General features: G+C 28.0%; 2 protein-coding genes across 4 annotated transcripts in view; one reads left to right on the top strand and one right to left on the bottom strand.

Moving 5' to 3' along the window:
* Window positions 1-17,742, top strand: part of LOC107453923 (lisH domain-containing protein ARMC9) — a 126,152-nt gene that overhangs the window by 36,218 nt on the left and 72,192 nt on the right. The gene's annotated exons all lie outside the window — the stretch shown is intronic.
* Pabp2 (poly(A) binding protein nuclear 1) lies at window positions 146-17,706 on the bottom strand. Of its 3 annotated transcripts, none has more exons than XM_016070937.4 (9): window positions 17,426-17,578; window positions 16,216-16,325; window positions 15,759-15,861; window positions 9,731-9,795; window positions 9,538-9,644; window positions 8,449-8,536; window positions 7,267-7,391; window positions 5,154-5,221; window positions 146-1,528 (listed from the first exon to the last, which is right to left on the bottom strand). In XM_016070937.4, exons 2-8 carry the CDS (start codon window positions 16,321-16,323, stop codon window positions 5,191-5,193), a joined length of 627 nt encoding a protein of 208 aa, XP_015926423.1. In that variant the 5' UTR covers window positions 16,324-16,325; window positions 17,426-17,578; the 3' UTR covers window positions 146-1,528; window positions 5,154-5,190. The 3 variants fall into 3 exon arrangements, with proteins under 3 accessions (XP_015926423.1, XP_015926422.1, XP_071034846.1); XM_016070936.4 differs by lacking the exon at window positions 146-1,528 and adding an exon at window positions 2,129-2,283 and having other exon boundaries at window positions 17,426-17,706; XM_071178745.2 differs by lacking the exon at window positions 146-1,528 and adding an exon at window positions 2,129-2,723 and having other exon boundaries at window positions 17,426-17,573.

Genomic DNA, 17,742 nt, shown 5'->3' with positions numbered 1-17,742 from the left:
TTATCAGATTAAAATTTGATTTTCTTTATCTAAGAAAAATAGCTTGCAGTTGATTTCACTGTTACACTCTTAATGGCATAGCACTCTTGTTTTAAAGTCTTTCTTTCAAAACTTTGTAAGAAATGTAAATAAATATTTATCAGATGAAAGTTTGATATTCTTTATTTTTCTTTATCTGAGAAAAATATGATACAATCTTTTCATTTATATGCATATAATGATATAGCAGATAATGCAACACTCCACTTTTGAAGAGATAAGAGATTTTACATAAAAACAATGTTAAATTTACCCATTTACCACTTAAAAAGGAGATATTGACATTAAAAATTGTCTTTAGCAAAAATTATTTCACCAATTGAACAATTAAAATTTTCAATCTATAGTAATTAAAATTAAAATTTTTATATTAAGAGCACCCCTTCTTTCAACTATTGCTCCGATCAGCTGTTATGTAGAAAACCTACATTTTAGTGAAACGTCAGATTATATTTTAAGAAAAAAAAAGTCTAGGAATGATTAAGCAAATTGTGTCACAACAAACTTCAATAATTGAATTTTAAGAACGGAAATAAAATAATTAAAATAGAGGGTTGGTGTTAGTTTACCAGACATGTTATTGTTAGAACAAGAAGTTATCCAAAAATTTGTAAAAATTTAAGGTCAGAAAATTTTGTTTTCAACTGAAACAATTCTTTCTCAATGTGCAGTTTTTAAATACTAAGTTTTCTTTTCACACATTGAAAACTATTTCTGTTCTATTAAATAGGGGGGAAATATTAAATAATAACAGACTATCATTCTTATCCATTAAACTAACATCCATAAAATTTAAAGGACGAAGGAAAATGTTTTGAAGCTAATAAGTTTATCCACATATGAAATTTATATTTTAATATTATAGATGATATTTTCACATTTTGGAAAAAAGAAAAAAAAAACCTCATTTCCCTCTTTTTTGGCACGAAAATAATTACAGTGTACTTTTAAACAGGAACAGAAAATTATCAGAAGTTTAAGAAGGGTGGTCGGCTTATAATCAAATCTATTAGTTGGAAATAAAACACATAAAAATAAAGAAAAAAAAACATCTGAACTCCGGCCAAAAAGAAAAGGGGTTGCCAATAAAAGAGGAATAAAACTCTTATCTTATTTTTGTGTAAATTTTATTTTTAGATTAGTAGAATTTTGCGAAAATATTGTCGTAATAAATATTTTGGATTAGCACAAGCCCAAGAATCAATGGTCTTAAGATCGCAGATAAACAGATCCCTGCTTATGAAATATAATTTTGCACAAGCTTATGAAACATTCCTTATTAAATAAAAACTATTCTAATAACAATTTAGAGTAGGATTTTTATAATTGGATTAGCTACTGATTAAAAATTTCTTTAGAAAACTTGGTACCTAATTTTAATCAGGGCTTGCAATAACCGAGTTTGAATGTAATACACACATAACATTATTACATTTAAAACTTCTGGAAGAGCAATTTCTTCTCTATTCAGTCAACTTAGATTAACGACCTACAACAAAAAAATATGCTTTACTAATATTATAAGGATTAAATAAAGCCAGGTTAATTTAATTTATGGTAGATCAAAGAGATAAATGACAATAGTAAAAATGAATGCACAGTTCTAAGATCAATGAAATTTAAATTTCAGTTATAATAGAAAAAAACATTTTATATATATTCTTAAATCAACTCTGCATCCCTACATTTTAAAATTCCATTTCTAAAATAGCAGTGTTACTTTTAAAGCAAAAATCCTTATATTTTATGCAGAGGGAAATTAGAGCTCAAAAGACTAAACATCAATATTAAGTTTGGATGATGGCTTCCTCTTATGAAGGTGAAGCACAACCTTTTTGAAATATCTATTGGATGTAGCATTCAATAAAAGTATCCAATAATTAAATTTTTTTTTACATAAAAAATTGTAAATTAGTTCAAAAATAAATCTAGATCAATTAAAATTTTGTTTCAATAGTTTAAAGTGCTATAAAATTAAACTGAATGTTAATTTTGAAATAAAATATTTAAGATTAACACTCCTACTCTAAAATACACAGTGTTTCAAAGAAAATATTTAATACGAAAGAAAGTATTCAACAACAAAAAATGCTCATCATATTTTTATTTCTATTTTCTTTTACATTTTTTTTTTGTTATTATTTTCTTCTTTTTTCTCTTTTACATTTTTTTAAATTTTTTCTTCTTTTTTTTCTTTTTTTAAAAAAAAATGATGAACACCAACTTCACCTGCTCCACTGATAGCTGTAGAGGAAAAATTAATATAGTTATCGCAAAATAGTGTATTATAAATAATCTTTTCTCTTCACCAAAGATTAGGAATAGTATGAAAGTTGTGACTTACTTAAAAGGCACAAAATAAAATTCATCTCCAGAAAAGTAAATAAATAAAAAAACAGGTCGGTTACAAAAAACACTTTTTAATATTTGATTTTAATATAGATTTTTTGATATATTCTTTTTGTATTTCATACAGCTTCTATCTGATGTAGAAGCATAAAACTGAAGCACACATAAAAAAATAAAAAAAATATTTTAAAAAATTGGAAAAAGAGAAATAAAAAATTTTTCTTAGATTTTTGAAGTTCAAAAACTCCATAAGCATAGTATATCTATTCATTTTAGATTTAAGAAGATACCTCAATAATAAACATCTAATAATAGGCATAGATGGAAGCCAGGTGCTGCAAGAAAAAATATCATTATAAATTTTCATCTTAAAGACAATTGTAGTCCTGAAAAGAAATAATTATGTGTGGGCTAAAAAGTGTATTCATAAGCTTTTTTTTTTCCTGTAAATTTTTTTATTATAATTTAACCAATATAAAAGTGAAATGAAAAAACCTTCCTTGCTACATAATACAGGCATAAAAGTGGACAAAAATAAAAAAAGCTTAACTTTTACAATGCAGGTCACTGAGAGGAGGGGGGGGGGAGTGTTTGATATGATATGACTGTGATATCGATGAGAAATATAAAAGCAACTTTTAAGTATGCTGGGAGATTTTTATTTGATATTTAAAGTGGCAGAAGCATTTAGACAGTTTACTTTATTTCTTAAATATAATTTTAAAATTTTGACCACTACTATATTAAAGAAAATTTTAAAATTTTGACCACTACTATATTAAAGAAAATTTTAAAATTTTGACCACTACTATATTAAAGAAAATTTAGCAATTATACGAAGGCCCGACTAGTAAATTACTTACTAATGGAAAATATCACATCTTTACAGTAAGTAATTCAAGAGAAAACTTACTTCTACTTCTTTAAAGAATCGTGATATTTGGTTCTAAAATAGCAGGAATATCAATCGTGATACTAGATTTTAAAATTGCGTGAATATGAATTGCGATATTGAATTTTAAAATCATGTTTGAAGGAATAGAGCTGTTGGATTTTAAAAACACGAAAATACAAATTGCGATATTGGATTTCTAAATTGAGTGAATGGAATTGCTAGTACGATGTTTAAATCGCGTAAAAAAATCTCAACACGTAACTTTTAAATCAGATAAATACGAAAATCGATGACTGATATTAAAATTGTCTGATTAAGAATTGCGATTTTTGCAGATTCCGGAACAGTGCTTATTATTTTAAATTCCGAAAATCAGCCAAAAAATAAAAAAAGTATCGGCTGTCGAAACGAAACTGCTTAGACTCCTTTCCACTCTATAGCGGAAGTAGCGGTTATCAAAGCAACGGCGTACCTGCCGAAGCTCCAGCCTTTCTCTTCTGAAGATAATTTTCTCAGGAGGCTACTGCAAGGGGAAAAAAGTTCATTCCAAGTTCAACTATCGTTCGGGTGGCTTGGGTTTCTGTTATTGGACTCTCCAAAAATTTCGGTTTTTGGAACATGGTCGGAAATTTTAAAAATGGGGAGAAAAAAAGCGGATTTCCGATTTTTTGAGCAAGTCTTCCATCCCTGATAATAGGAATAGAAAATAAAAGTTAGTGCATCTGAAATGCCCAAAACACAGCATGCCCCTTGCTAGTACAAAACAGGAAACTTTAGAAAGAAGTAAAGATACAATGTCAAAGAATAAATGAAAGAGAAAAATGAGATGATCAGCAAATGACTTTAGTATTGATCATTAGTAATAAAAGCTGTATCTCGAAATTTGAAAATTTTATTTTCATTTCGATTATGAAGAAAAAAAGGTCTTTATTAAAAAAACACAAAATTATTATGAAGCTTTGTTTCAAACTAAAATTGTTTATACGAACAAGGTTTTGATGTGCAAAAATCACTTCAACTAACTAATCATGAAGTGATCTCATAAAACTTCATTTCAGATTTTGTAACTGTAAATGCCTTTCCCTTGACCTGATCCCAAGATACTTTTTAAACACAAACACACATATAATGTATTGTATTTATGGATAGCATAAAAAATATCAATTTACAGATACAGCATCTAAAAATTTTAAATAGGCAAAGAATAATTTTAGAAAGTAAAAAATCTTATTATATAAGAAAAGGAACTATATTTATAACCTAATTTTAATTATTTCATTGTTAGCTTAAAAGGAGTAATGTAAGGAAAAATGCTCGGTAATAAACAAAAATATTTTTATCATTTCTAACCAGAGAGAAATCAATTGTAGAAAATTTAAGTGAGCTATAAAGAAATACTCATATACTATATAAAAATAATGTATGTTAAATTGTTTTTAAACGTTATACTTGTTTTTAACTTTTTCGGCTTTCCAATTTCTCAATAGCTAAGAGTTTAGAAAACTTCCCTTATAACAAATCTATTGCTTACAATATTTTCAAAAGAAAATCAAGTTTTGTTTACTTAAATGCCCATTGATACAGTTTAATAAAATTCATTGGTATCATTTTAAGAATGGAATAGTTAAATTATTGCCATCTCGTATAACCACAAAATTACACGGTGACCTTCTACATCTAACGTTGGATGTAATTAAAAAAAAAAAATCTTTAACCCTACAAGAAATTACATCTTAGTAAAAATATAAGCTTTTAACTGAACTTTATAAAGCAAAGAATAAAAAATGTTAAACAAAGAATAAGGAAACAAAAGATATAAATAAACCATGCCACCCGTATGAGAGTAAATTTTAAAAATTGTAAAACTTACATGAAATGTCCCCTTAAAATACTTGAAGCCTCTAAAATCAATAGGGGTAGTACCAGGAACTTCGCCGCCTGAGATAAAAGGGAATAAACTTTACTACATTGCGATAAAACAAATCATAAAATAAACATACATAAAAAGCAAAAAAAATAAATGTTAAACACGTTTTTAAGATTTAAGTAGCAAGCATAAATAGCCTAGTGTTTGCATAAAAATGTATTATGATGGATAGAGCTAAATTTAATTAGTTTAAAGGCTTCTAAGATATTAAAAGTAAAAGTTTAAAAAACATCTTTAAAAGTTAAATTTTTGCCCAATAAAAATAATTTTGACAATGAATAACGAATAACAATGATATAATACCTACAAGTTTTCTTTTACTTAAAATAGAGACATAGCTTTAATAATGTGGCAGTTTTTTACTTAAGCAAGGGTGAGAAATTGTTTTTCAATCATCAGATTATTTACTTAGTGTTGGCAGTTATATGAGGAAGAAAAAAAAAACATTTGAACAAAGTAGTTGTGTATGAATGTTAATGATACAAAATCTACAATTTGAATAATAACTCATGGTGTATACTGCATAGATTATTTATACAGCCAATATTGTTATTTAACACATACTGTGAGATATGGTGTAGATTGTTATTTATACACTCATAGTAGCTTGAAAAATCATGATACAATTTTAATAGTTTTTATTTCTTACAATAGGCTACCACAAGCATAATCAACATGGATTTCATAATTTTCATAGCTAATGGGGAAGACAAAAATTTGGTGCTCTGAAGTTAGGTGAAGAAATAATGTATTTCTTTTGTTGATTTTATGGCTTTGAGATGTGTTTTTATGAAACTTAATAATGTATATTCAAAAGGAAAAAGGGAAGAATTTTAAGTGCCATTCAACAGAAGAATCATATAGTAAATCGGATTAACCAAAATCAATCGCAACAAATAAGATCGATAGTCGATAATTATGTGCGTGTGGTACAAGAGTAAAAGTAAAAGGATCAAAACAACAACAATAGTAACGAATTTGCAATTTGTAAAATTGCCCATTTAAAACTAACTCCAATTGAATTTTAAAAAAAATTTAAAATCCCAGCAATGAAAAAAAATACAATAATCCAACAACGTAGTGCTATCAGCAAAGATCAGATCCCAGGTAACACAAGTGTTTGATGGAGCAAATGCCAGAATTGGACACACCACAAACATAAGCTGTACATGACAAGGAAATCTGTTACACTCAATTCCGTGGAAAATAAAATAGAAATCAACACGAATCGAACTAATGGGATTCATGAAAGCAAACCCCTCCTTTTCCTTAAATGCTTCTTCACTTAAATGCTAAAATGTACAGAATTAAGCTATTTTTTTAAAAAAATATTTACTAGTTTCAAGGATAACAAATGATAGAAATCAACGACACAAATTTAAACTTAAAGAGCACACACTAAACCCAAGATAGCTAAACTTAAACCACAGCTAATCTGAAACTAATCCTCTGAAATGTAGATTAGGAATTAAAAATATTTGAGAAAGAGGAAATATTTTTATATATTTCAGCAAGAAAACCTGTAGATAGTTAAACGACTATAAAATGGTAGCATCAAAAGCACTGGTTTTGGAAAAGCATATAATATCTATACAGATTTTACCAAGATGTTATTTTCTTCCAGGCAATGGCAAGTTCAACTAGCAGATTAGTTATTAAACGAGCCTTAAATTCAAAATGAAAAAATAAGCTAAGCACAGTAACAAAAAGATAATGAGTATAAGCCTGCTAAATGTGATGGAAACACAGCCTAAAAACTGTGTAAGGAAAACAAACAATTTTGGTCTAAAACTTTTGCAAAAAAGAAAATGAATAAAATCAACCTTAATGTACTTTAACAGTACTTTTAAGAGGAACAAAATATCAATTCTCATAACTGACCTCTTAGACAAAGTTCTTGCAAAAGAATTACCTTTAAAGGGGGGGGGGGAAACGATTTGAAACGCAGAGAAGATATCCTTCATCATCAACTGAATTCTTACAGTTTAAGATTAGGGATTCAAAGAAGACATAATAGGTAATATTTATTAATTACTATTGCGAGAAAAATACATACCTATAAGCTCTTCGCACTGGTCTATATCCACTAAAGAAAGGCCTTGCTGCTCGACCTCGAAATCGACCCCGAGGAGGTCTATTGGTAGAACTGATGCCAGGTCTATTAGTACGTTTAGGCAGTACCTATAACAAAAGATTAAACGGTTACCATTAATTCAATCACAAACTAGTCTAGTAGAACCAGCATACCATTTCAATTACAGAATATAAGAGAATGCTTAAAAATAAACAGAACTGGTACACAACTAAACTAAAGGCATAAATTTATTAATATAAGATTTTTCATATTTATCAATGGCAACACAATACCAATTCATTTATTATTATATTATATTACAAAATATTCCCTGTGGCAGAAATTTTCTTGAGCTTTTGGTGATAAAACCTCTCTAGCACTAATATCTTTCTGCAAGATACTTTTAATAATAATTAATATACACGTTATTAATTAAATTTAAAGTAACAGAAACATTGTATTTACAAAGAAAAGCCTATTTGGATATAATTAAAGTGTGTATTTTTTTTAATGAATATATAATTTGTTTTTTTCATGGCGATATTCTCACATTTTGTAAGAGGAAAACACACTAATTATTTCTTTTTTCGCTTTTCGTAAATCATCATCAAATAAAAAATAATAGCAATTAAAAATCGTAAGATCAGTGAAAGAAAAGAAAACCAAATTTTTTTATTTTTCCCAAAAGGGAATGAAAAAAAAAACGAGCATTTCTTCCTCTCTGATGTTTGAAATAGGTATCTCTCGCGTATAATTGTGGAGGGGGAAAAAATCTTTAAAACATTTCTGCAGAAAAGAAATTTTTTGCTTCAATATTCTTTATTTTTCATTCTTCTCAAATTAGAATCAAAAAATTATGAAAATTTCTTTCCCCTCCAATGAGCGAAAAAGGCATCCTTTAAATATAATTTTAGAGGAAAAAAATTTCGAAAATTTTTGCAGAAAAGAAAACAAAATTTTTTACTTTCTAAAGTAAAATTCTTTCTGCAAGAATTCTGTAATGTTCTGCGACAATGTCGCCGTGATTCTGCCAAAGGGTAAATATCTGACCTATTTATAAGAATGTGTGAAGGATAATTTTAACAAATTCTTGAGTATTTAATTCTAAAACTTGTAAAGCTCATTTAATCGACTCAACTAAATATATATAAAAAAAATACTAACTTTTATTTGTCTTCCTCGAAACAAAGATTCATCAAGAGCAGTCGATGTAGATACTGAGTCTTTATCTGCAAATTCAATATATGCAAATCTAGAAAAAAAAGTTACTTTCATAATTAATTCTGTCAACAACAGAAAATGTTTTCACTGTAAAGATAGAATAATTAATAAGATCAAATTACTATTTAAATGTTTATCATAACTATTCATTATTTTAAAAATGCAATTTCTTTCAAATACAAATTAAAAGACACAAAATATTCTTAACAAATGCACACATTTACAGTTACTCTTGGGAAGAAAAAAAAAAAAAAAAAAAAAAGAAGAAAGAAAACGCCAAATTTGTGGTTGTAAAACTAAAAAAATTGGAATAAACAATAATAGTGAGTATAGGCTGTAACAGAATATCACTAAATGCTGTTTATAGTTTAATTTGAACATCAAATAGAGATGCCAACTTGGTATTGACATAGTGTATGCAAAATTTTATATTTAAAATAGATATGAACAGTTACAGGATAATAAATTGTTGTATTGCTACAAACAGCTAAGCTAAACCCTACACATCTATTCTTAAAATTTCTGAATACAAGGCACGAAAAATCTAATATTCTCACTACATTGCACATGTCATCACTATATACGATTTTAAAATAATTAACAAAGATTGTTGTAGCAAAAAAAACAAAATATTGAGTAAATACTGAGAATACACTAAAGCAAAAAACAGAAAGATCCTAATTTAAATCTTTCTTAATTTCAGTAAAATGAACATAACCTCAACTAAATTTAGACAAAAAACATAATTTAACAAAATAACAAAAAATAAATAAAAATGTTCCCTTGACTAGCCACTCTGAGAAATCCAAAATCTCAGCTTTCAATCTAGATTTTGTAGATTTAAAATTCTGAGCAATATGATTATTATATCAGACAAAAATATGCAGCATGATAATTTTAATAGAAAAAAATTGGAAAATCATAAAAAAATGAATATATAAATGTGTGTAAGCCAAATAATAAAACGGATTTTGATCAAATTGTAACTAACACAAATGTCTAAAGAATTATCCAAATAAAAACTATACACACCCTTTAGGATGTCCAGTAAATTTGTCACATTGAATAGTTACTCTATTGATAGAACCACAACCATGAAAATGAGCCTCCAACTCCTCTGCGGTAGCTCCATAATCAACCTAAAATTTAAAATGTAAAAAAATATATTGATAGACAAGAAAAATTAATGCAGCTAATAAGAATTTTAATGGGAAAAAAAACTTACATTGCCAACATATATTGATCTAGAATCAATCTCCATTTTTTCTTCAATACTCAAAGCAGTTAAACCTATAAAAAAAAATATCCTTCAAAATAAAACTTACAACAAATAATCGTATTTTTAAAAATATTGTATTGTGGGACATATCATAAAACAGAAAAAATTATTAAGAGGATATAAACGGAAAAAAGTTTTAAGTAATAAGATCTTTCATTTATTCTCCCATCAACACATTTTATTTCCAAAAATTATTATTCCATTTTATTCATAAAAATTATGCAAACATGAAATTAGATTTAATCATGCTTAAAAACTTATTAATGTAAAAAATTATCATATAATATATTATTATTATAAAAAATCTAGGGACTGAAACGGCTATCATAACCATGAATAAATATTTTGAGCAATTAACATTAAAATAAATCTAATATTCTCAGTTAAAAAGAAAAGTTTTTACAAAAAGATAATTCCTTTTCCAGATATTAGTAGAGCACATTCAATTACTGATTTTTTTAAAGAATATTTCAGTCTGGAATTTATATATATATATTATAAATATAAATTCATTTGGGATAGTGGTTCCTCATTCTTAAATAATGAATTACAGACAAGTTTTCTTTCCTTTTTGCTAAACAGTTTTGATACTCGATTACAAATTCTCTTCATGCTAATTTCTTAAAAAAATACTTTAGAATAAATATCTTACACTAGCATGTTACGGATAGCTTAGCTTTTAACCAGGATTTATTGATTAAAATCCAAGATTTAACTCAACACAATAGATTTTTTTAAAAAAAAAAAGGAATCATAGATTTAAATTTTACAAAGCATTATAATATATTTTAAATAATTTTCATCAACTTAAAATTTATTGTAAATATATATATATATATATATATATATATATATATATATATATACAGTCAAACCCCGCTATAGTGAATCTTTAAGGGACCGAAATTTCGGTTCACTATAACCGGGAGTTCACTATATCCGTTACGCAAGCAATTTAACTAATGGCTCTCAAACTCCTCTCTTTTATTACACATTATTCAAATATATGACTGAAAAATATTAAGTAGCAGTAAAAAAATGTGTTATTTTTCATTATTCTACGTCTTGCGTGCAAAAAAAAATTAGTAATCTTTAGCTGATGAGCAATCCTCAACATCAGATATGGAAACACTTCCCGACTCTCAGGTAATTTTTCCTGAATTTCTGTTATTTCGCTTTTTAAACCTGTCTAACCTGCCATTCGAGCACATAAAAGTAGTCTCATAAAATCGTTTTTCAAATTCATCGACATTTGTTCAGATACTGGAAGATTGCTGCTTTTTCGAATGCTAACCACTTCAGTAATGCTTCTTCAACATCCTTGTGATCTGCTTTTCTCAACTTTTTTCTACCATCTAAATTTTTTTCATGAGCTGAAATTATTAATTACCTATTTTTCCATATGTTACAAACTGCAGATTTGAATAGTTTTTATTCAGCAAATATCAGCTGGATTGCATCCATTTTCAATTTTTCTGATTATGCCCATTTTATCATCAATGGAGAACGTTTACTGCTCGCCATAGTTAAATTTGAGACACTTGCTTGCAGACTTTTTATTAACTGAACTGAGAGAAAAAGGAGTTGAAATGAGGTCCTTATCAACACATATTAGTGTCCAATCCTTTGATCAATAATGAATAACTACTCATTCCCTCTGACAGAAAATGCATATTGATCCCACTGACACCTTGCAGGTGCATCATCTGCCTGGGTTGGAAACATCTGCTTGGTTTGTTTAGGGATGGGAAAGTGAGATGAAAGAAGCAAACAAGAAAAAATTCTTATCGCTGCATTCCCCTCAATAGATGGTTTTAAAAATCGGTATATGTATTTATTTTGAACTAGAAATTTCTAAATTATTCACAAAAAAATGGAGAAAAAAATCAGTCAAAGACAGGAAAAAGTTCATTATATCCAACTTCCTCACTTTGTTGGTTCACCATATCCACAAAAAATAACATTATACGTGTATAGCAAGGTACGGGACCGAACTTTTTGTTCACTATATCTGGGAGTTCAATATAGAGGAGTTTGACTGTGTATATATATATATATATATATACATATAAATAAATAAATACAAGAAAACACTAAGAAAGTTAAGAAAAACAATAAGTTTCATTTATTGCGCTTAAGCTGCTTCATTTTGAACTTATATATATACAGTAAAACCTCGCTACAACAATATTTTGCGGACCAAATAAGAATATTGTTGTAGAGGGATATATTGTTATATCGAGGGCCCACATAATTCTGGGACGCAATGAGATTTTTTGAAATTTAATGTTATATATTCATTAACTATAAATATATTTATATATTATCGAAAAAATTAATTTGCAAAGTGTGTATTACAGTTAAGCATTAAAAACAATGGATATAAATACAGAACATAAGATTGTAAACTTACCTTAAAAAAACATTTTTATTGAAAAAAATCAGATATTTTTGTTTGTTTATTCATTTTTCTGACTGTTAAGTCAACCAACAAAGTATGCATAGAGTCCAATGCCCGAAAATGATTTTCATTTGTAAATGGAAGACTTGAGAAAAATGTCTTTAGAGATTTTACGGATTGAAGAGCTTCATGGGGTGACAATACGGACTGTGACACACATGGATCATCATCACCATCTTCTTCCTCATCATTATTTTCCATTTCATCCGTAATTTCAGAGAGAATCTCTTCATCACTAACTCCTGCGAAAATTGTGAGATCGTCATCCGCAGTTAAATAGTCCACCACGTTAACACCATATGTTTTACCCATTTTTTCCTCAAGTTGGGATAAAGATTTTTGAAGATTCAAAACTAATTCTTGATTATCTGAAAGATCACTGTCTGTGGAATTTTCTTCACTATTAGAAACCAGGGTTGGAGTTTTTGCCGGCAAAAAGGGGTTTTTGCCAGGACAGTGGCAAAAACCTGTTAAAAACCGGCAAAAACTGGTAAAAACCGGCAAAAACCAAATTATCTAAATTGCTGATTAAATAATTACAAAATACTTGAAACAAATTTAAATCAATCATAAGGAATAATAATTTTGATACATTACATGAAAAAATTATTTTTAACATATTAATAATTAATATAAGGGTAATAATTTTTAAAAGATTGAAAGTTTTTGATCTCTTTTCATTTTAGAATCCTAAAATAAATGTTTTTTTTTTACAAATAAATAAATATTATTATTTTTATAATATTATTATTTATTATAAAATTTTTTATTTATTATTTGTACAATAATTAACTACACATGTTGATAGATATTTTATGCTTTAAATTAGCTATATTAATTTAAAATAAGTTCATTTCACTGGAAAAAAGAGAAATCACAAATTTTCCAATCAATAATGTTTTAAACTACTATAATGATATATTATTACATTATGATTTAATTATGGAATAATAATTTTGTTAATTTTTTTGTAATTATTTATAGTATATATTTCAATTTTAGGAATAATTTTGTATCAAAAATGTGTTTTTGTCCTCTCATCATGGAAAATATAGGTTTTTGCCACTTTTTGCCAATTTGCTTGGCAAAAACCTGTTTTTGCCAGGACGGTTTTTACCGGTATTTACCAGGGTTTTTTCCACCTGCGGCAAAATCTTGCCAACCCTGTTAGAAACAATTTCATCTTCCAAGACACACAAACCGGCCTTTTTCCAACAATTTTGAATAGTTTTTTCTGTTACCTCCCACCAACTACCAGCAATAATATCACATGCTTCCTTGACATTCACAGTTTTAAAAGGATCTTCTACTTTATTTTCGATGTTGACAAGTATCGATTCAACCAAACGCTTCCTGTAGTATCCTTTGAAGCACTTGATTATGCCCATGTCGAGTGGCTGCAAAATCGAAGTGCAGTTGGCCGGGAAATAAACAATTTCGACGTTGTGTAGTTTTGGAATTGAGGTGTGAGCGGTGCAGTTATCAATTAATAAAGCAATTTTTTTCTTCCTCTTTTTCATTTCTTTATCTAACATCAACAACCATTCAGAAAAAAACTTAGAAGTCATCCAAGCTTTTTTATTGGCTTTATATTCCACTGGAAGACTTTTCACATTCTTGAAACACCTCGGCTTCAATGATTTGCCGATAACAAGAGGTTGAATCTTGTGTGTCCCTGTGCTATTGGCACACAGAAGAACAGTCAATCTCTGCTTTGATTTTTTTCCGCCGTAACACTTTTCACCCTTAAATGCCAATGTTCGATCGGGAAGGAGTTGAAAAAACAGCCCAGCTTCATCTGCGTTATAAACGTTCTCTGGTTTATACTTTTGAAGAATATCTGTCATCTTCTCTTGCTTCCATTCATTTGCTTCGTTAATCGGAGCAGATTTTTTCTCTCCGTGAACTTCCTGGAAAGTTATTCCATGTCGATCCCGAAAACGCATTAGCCAACCATTGCTAGCTTTAAAAGTTTCGTTCCCTAGCATTACTGCGAATTTACGTGCTTGTGTGCATAACAAGGGACCATTTATCGAGATATTTGTTGCTCTCATCTCTTGAAACCATTTTAAGACGGCAGCATCAATGTTTTCATTAGTTGCGACTTTTAGTCGTTTACGCTTTGGATTAATTAAATTTGAACTTACAGTATCTTCGATCTGTTTTCTTTTCTTTAGAAACGTTGCAACTGTAGATTGAGATAATCCATATTTTCTAGCTGCATCAATCTGTTTCATTCCATCATCAATATCTTTAATAACGTTAAGTTTATCTTGAAATGAAAGTTGCTTTCTCCCTGCCATTACACTAGTAAAAAATATCCAATACACTGAAGACTCACCAAGCTGAAAATGTTAGCATTTTTTTCTCCTCCTCAATTTCAATAAATGTGCTCCACCCACCTTCTACAGAAACAGTATCTTCTCAGGTTCGCAGGTGTTACTGTGATGTGTGTGGTCATTTATGACTCATGATGTTACAATGGTGATTTCTTAAGAACTGAAGGAGGCAATTCTAAAACATGAAGCTCTTAGGGTGGTCTCCTCAACAGTGGGGGAATGAAATTTGAATACAAAAGCCATTCTCTGATGTGCAAAGAAATAACAGTGGGGTGAAAGATCATAACCAGCAGTGACCCTTTTATCAGAAAAGATGAAAAAAATGGTAAAAGATGACAAAAAGGCATTTTACATTATTTGAAAACCAGTAAAAAAAAATGGAAAATAATGTTGAAAATTGAAAAAAAAAATCGTTTTACAGAGGTTTACTGCTGCAGAGAATATCGTTATATTGAGAGGAAGATAACATTAATCCATATGCAAGTTTGGCGGGACCACGGAACATTATCGTAATAGAGGGAGTTATTGTTGTATCGGATATCGTAGTAGCGAGAGTTCACTGTATATATATATATAGAGAGAGAAATTATATGAGTACTTGGCGTGCAATAAAAAGCACTTTTGAAATATATATACTATTATAGAAATTATTTTTCCCTTAAATAAATGGGTAGATTAGGTTATTTATTCTAAATCAAAATATTTGTTAACCTGAATATAAAGGTAAGGAATAAAGCACCATATACTTTATCTTTACATATATTAATAAATAAATGTAAAATTAAATTTATTGTTTGCTTGTTAACCTGTTTTTCAATAGCTAATTATAATACATTTCTATTTCATTTAAAAAAATGCATTTACATACACTATATTTTACTTAAAACTATTTCTAAGTAATTTGTTTGAAATATATTGTCATGATTTGTTTAATATTTAAATTATAAATATTTATAAAATTAATTACTTACTAACTATATTTCTTAATATCTTTTAAAAAATAAATATTCTATATATGTTTTAAAAAATCTGATTTAATAACATAAATTGCCATATTATAGTTATTTTTCCACTTATAATATTATGCTAACAAATAAATGTAGCAAGAACTCACTTAGCTTGATCTTTTCTTTTTATATTAAAATTAAAAATAAGTAAGCATTAACTATTATACCGGGAGTACTATGAGCCATTTTTTCAACTTCATTCTGCATTTGTTTGATTTTCTCAGCCTCTTCTTCCATTTCCTTTACTCTTGCTTTGATCATTTCTAAATCCTGTAATAAGTAAAAAAATTTTATTGCTAAATATAAGAACACACATTCAAGCGGACAAGTTGGCTATAAAAACTGACAGGTTTAAGCTAGACATTTAAAATTTAAACTTGTCTCTCAAAAAATTATTTACACTAGAATTAGTAGGTGACACATGTGTTTGTTAACTGATTTGTCAGAAATTATTTTACAGTAACAATCTTGAAAAGCAAACTCTTTAGAAAATTTTTACAATTAAAAACAATGTAAAGACATCACGAATTGGAGTAAAAGTTTGTTGGAGCTGTTGTACACTTTGTTGGAACCAAGATAACATATATACTAAGATAGCCCATATATAAAGAGATCTTTACTTACTGGATCATCTACCTCATCAGATTGGCCAGTCATATTCAAGGAATCACCATTACCAAGTTCTGCTGAAGCTGAGAGCAAATCGCCATTTTCCATGCTTTCATCTGCCATCTCTGAAAGACATACAAATAACTTGAATTAAGTTAATAAATTTATTTGCTCTCCTCTCTTCAAAATTAGGAAATATGAGATTGTATTCTAAAAAATTAAAATATCAGTTCACAAAGCTTAATTTAGCTCCAGGATATTTACCCCAGGTTATGGGATAAATATCTAGGTTTTCTCTGGTATTTTATATTGATAAGAGTGCCCACACGAATTTTCCTTTTTTGCAAAGTGGATTTTAATTAAAACTGAATGTACTAGATGTATAACTGTTAATTCAAATGTAAAATAATTGTTAAATAAAAACTTCCTAAACTTGAAACTAAATTCACATTATATATTACTTAATTAAAAACTTCATTTGTAATTAGGTCTTTTTACTAATGAGTAGCATATTCAAAAAATCATTAAATGTTTCATTAAAAAACCTGATGCATCCACATTATCTGTACCATTTATCTTTATACTGTACAGTAATCAGTACAAGTCACTCACTGAATAGTTAAGGAAAGGGTATTGATTTATTTCTAAATATCTTACACTCAGAATTTTATAACTCACAAACTTCAAGTTAGCTATTTTAAAAAAAAATTGAGATTAACATTTGACAGTTTTTAACTCATAAGACTTTTTTGAGTGCTATAAATATATATATAGGAAATAATAGTCCACAATGAAGTTTTTGATCAGGTAATATCTTACTGCTTCAGTTTCTTGGAATTACTTATTTTATAACATATAAAAATCGAATTTGTTTTGAGTGCATACAAATATAACTTAAATTAAAACAAGAATTGAAAGATTTCTGCGTATAGAAAAAAACTAAGTATTTTAAACTTTTTTGCATACGATTTATTTTTATAGTATTTCTTGTTACACCCCGGTAGGTACAGAAGCAATCGAAAAATTGGACAAAAGAGATAGCTAAATAAGAAAACAGTTTAAATAACATAAGTCTACAATAAAATAACTATCAAATTGCACTCATGCCGATAATATATAAAAATATTGTCATAAATTATCTAAGCGATAATTACTTGACTCCAAAAGATACAACATAGTAGACGGATTTATGCAAAATTATAATGAATAAATATAAAATATTTACCGTAAAACTTTGCGTAAAATCAAGTTAGAGAGAATTAATACAAGATACACATCAATCACAGGAAATATAAATATTAATAAGAAAAAGAATTCCGAAAAGGACTCAGATTAAGTCGTTTACGATTCAGAATATCAATAAATTAAAAATCAAAGTTGAAGTGTTTTCTTTAAAGTCTTGATGTCGGTCAAAGGCTTGATCAATAGCTACGTAGACGTAGTATAGAGAGGCATTTTCACTGCATGCAGTTCACGCAAACCCGATCACTGTTGAAGGCGAACTGTGAAAAATATTTTCTCACTAAAAAATTACTAAAGTTC

Source organism: Parasteatoda tepidariorum, chromosome 6 (genome assembly GCF_982258835.1).
Source record: "Parasteatoda tepidariorum strain Cologne lab strain chromosome 6, Ptep-v5.0, whole genome shotgun sequence".
NCBI lineage: Eukaryota > Metazoa > Arthropoda > Arachnida > Araneae > Theridiidae > Parasteatoda > Parasteatoda tepidariorum.
This window is presented reverse-complemented; position numbering and strand designations above follow the sequence as displayed.

Excerpts from the sequence above, each read along its gene's own strand:
- Pabp2 (XM_016070936.4), bottom strand. The coding sequence starts at position 16,323 with ATGGCAGATGAAAGCATGGAAAATGGCGATTTGCTCTCAGCTTCAGCA. Across the intron at positions 15,862-16,215 it reads CTGATGAGGTAGATGATCCA|GATTTAGAAATGATCAAAGC; the intron begins GTAAGTAAAGAT and ends TACTTATTACAG. Across the intron at positions 8,537-9,537 it reads TTTACTGGACATCCTAAAGG|ATTTGCATATATTGAATTTG; the intron begins GTGTGTATAGTT and ends TTTTTTTTCTAG.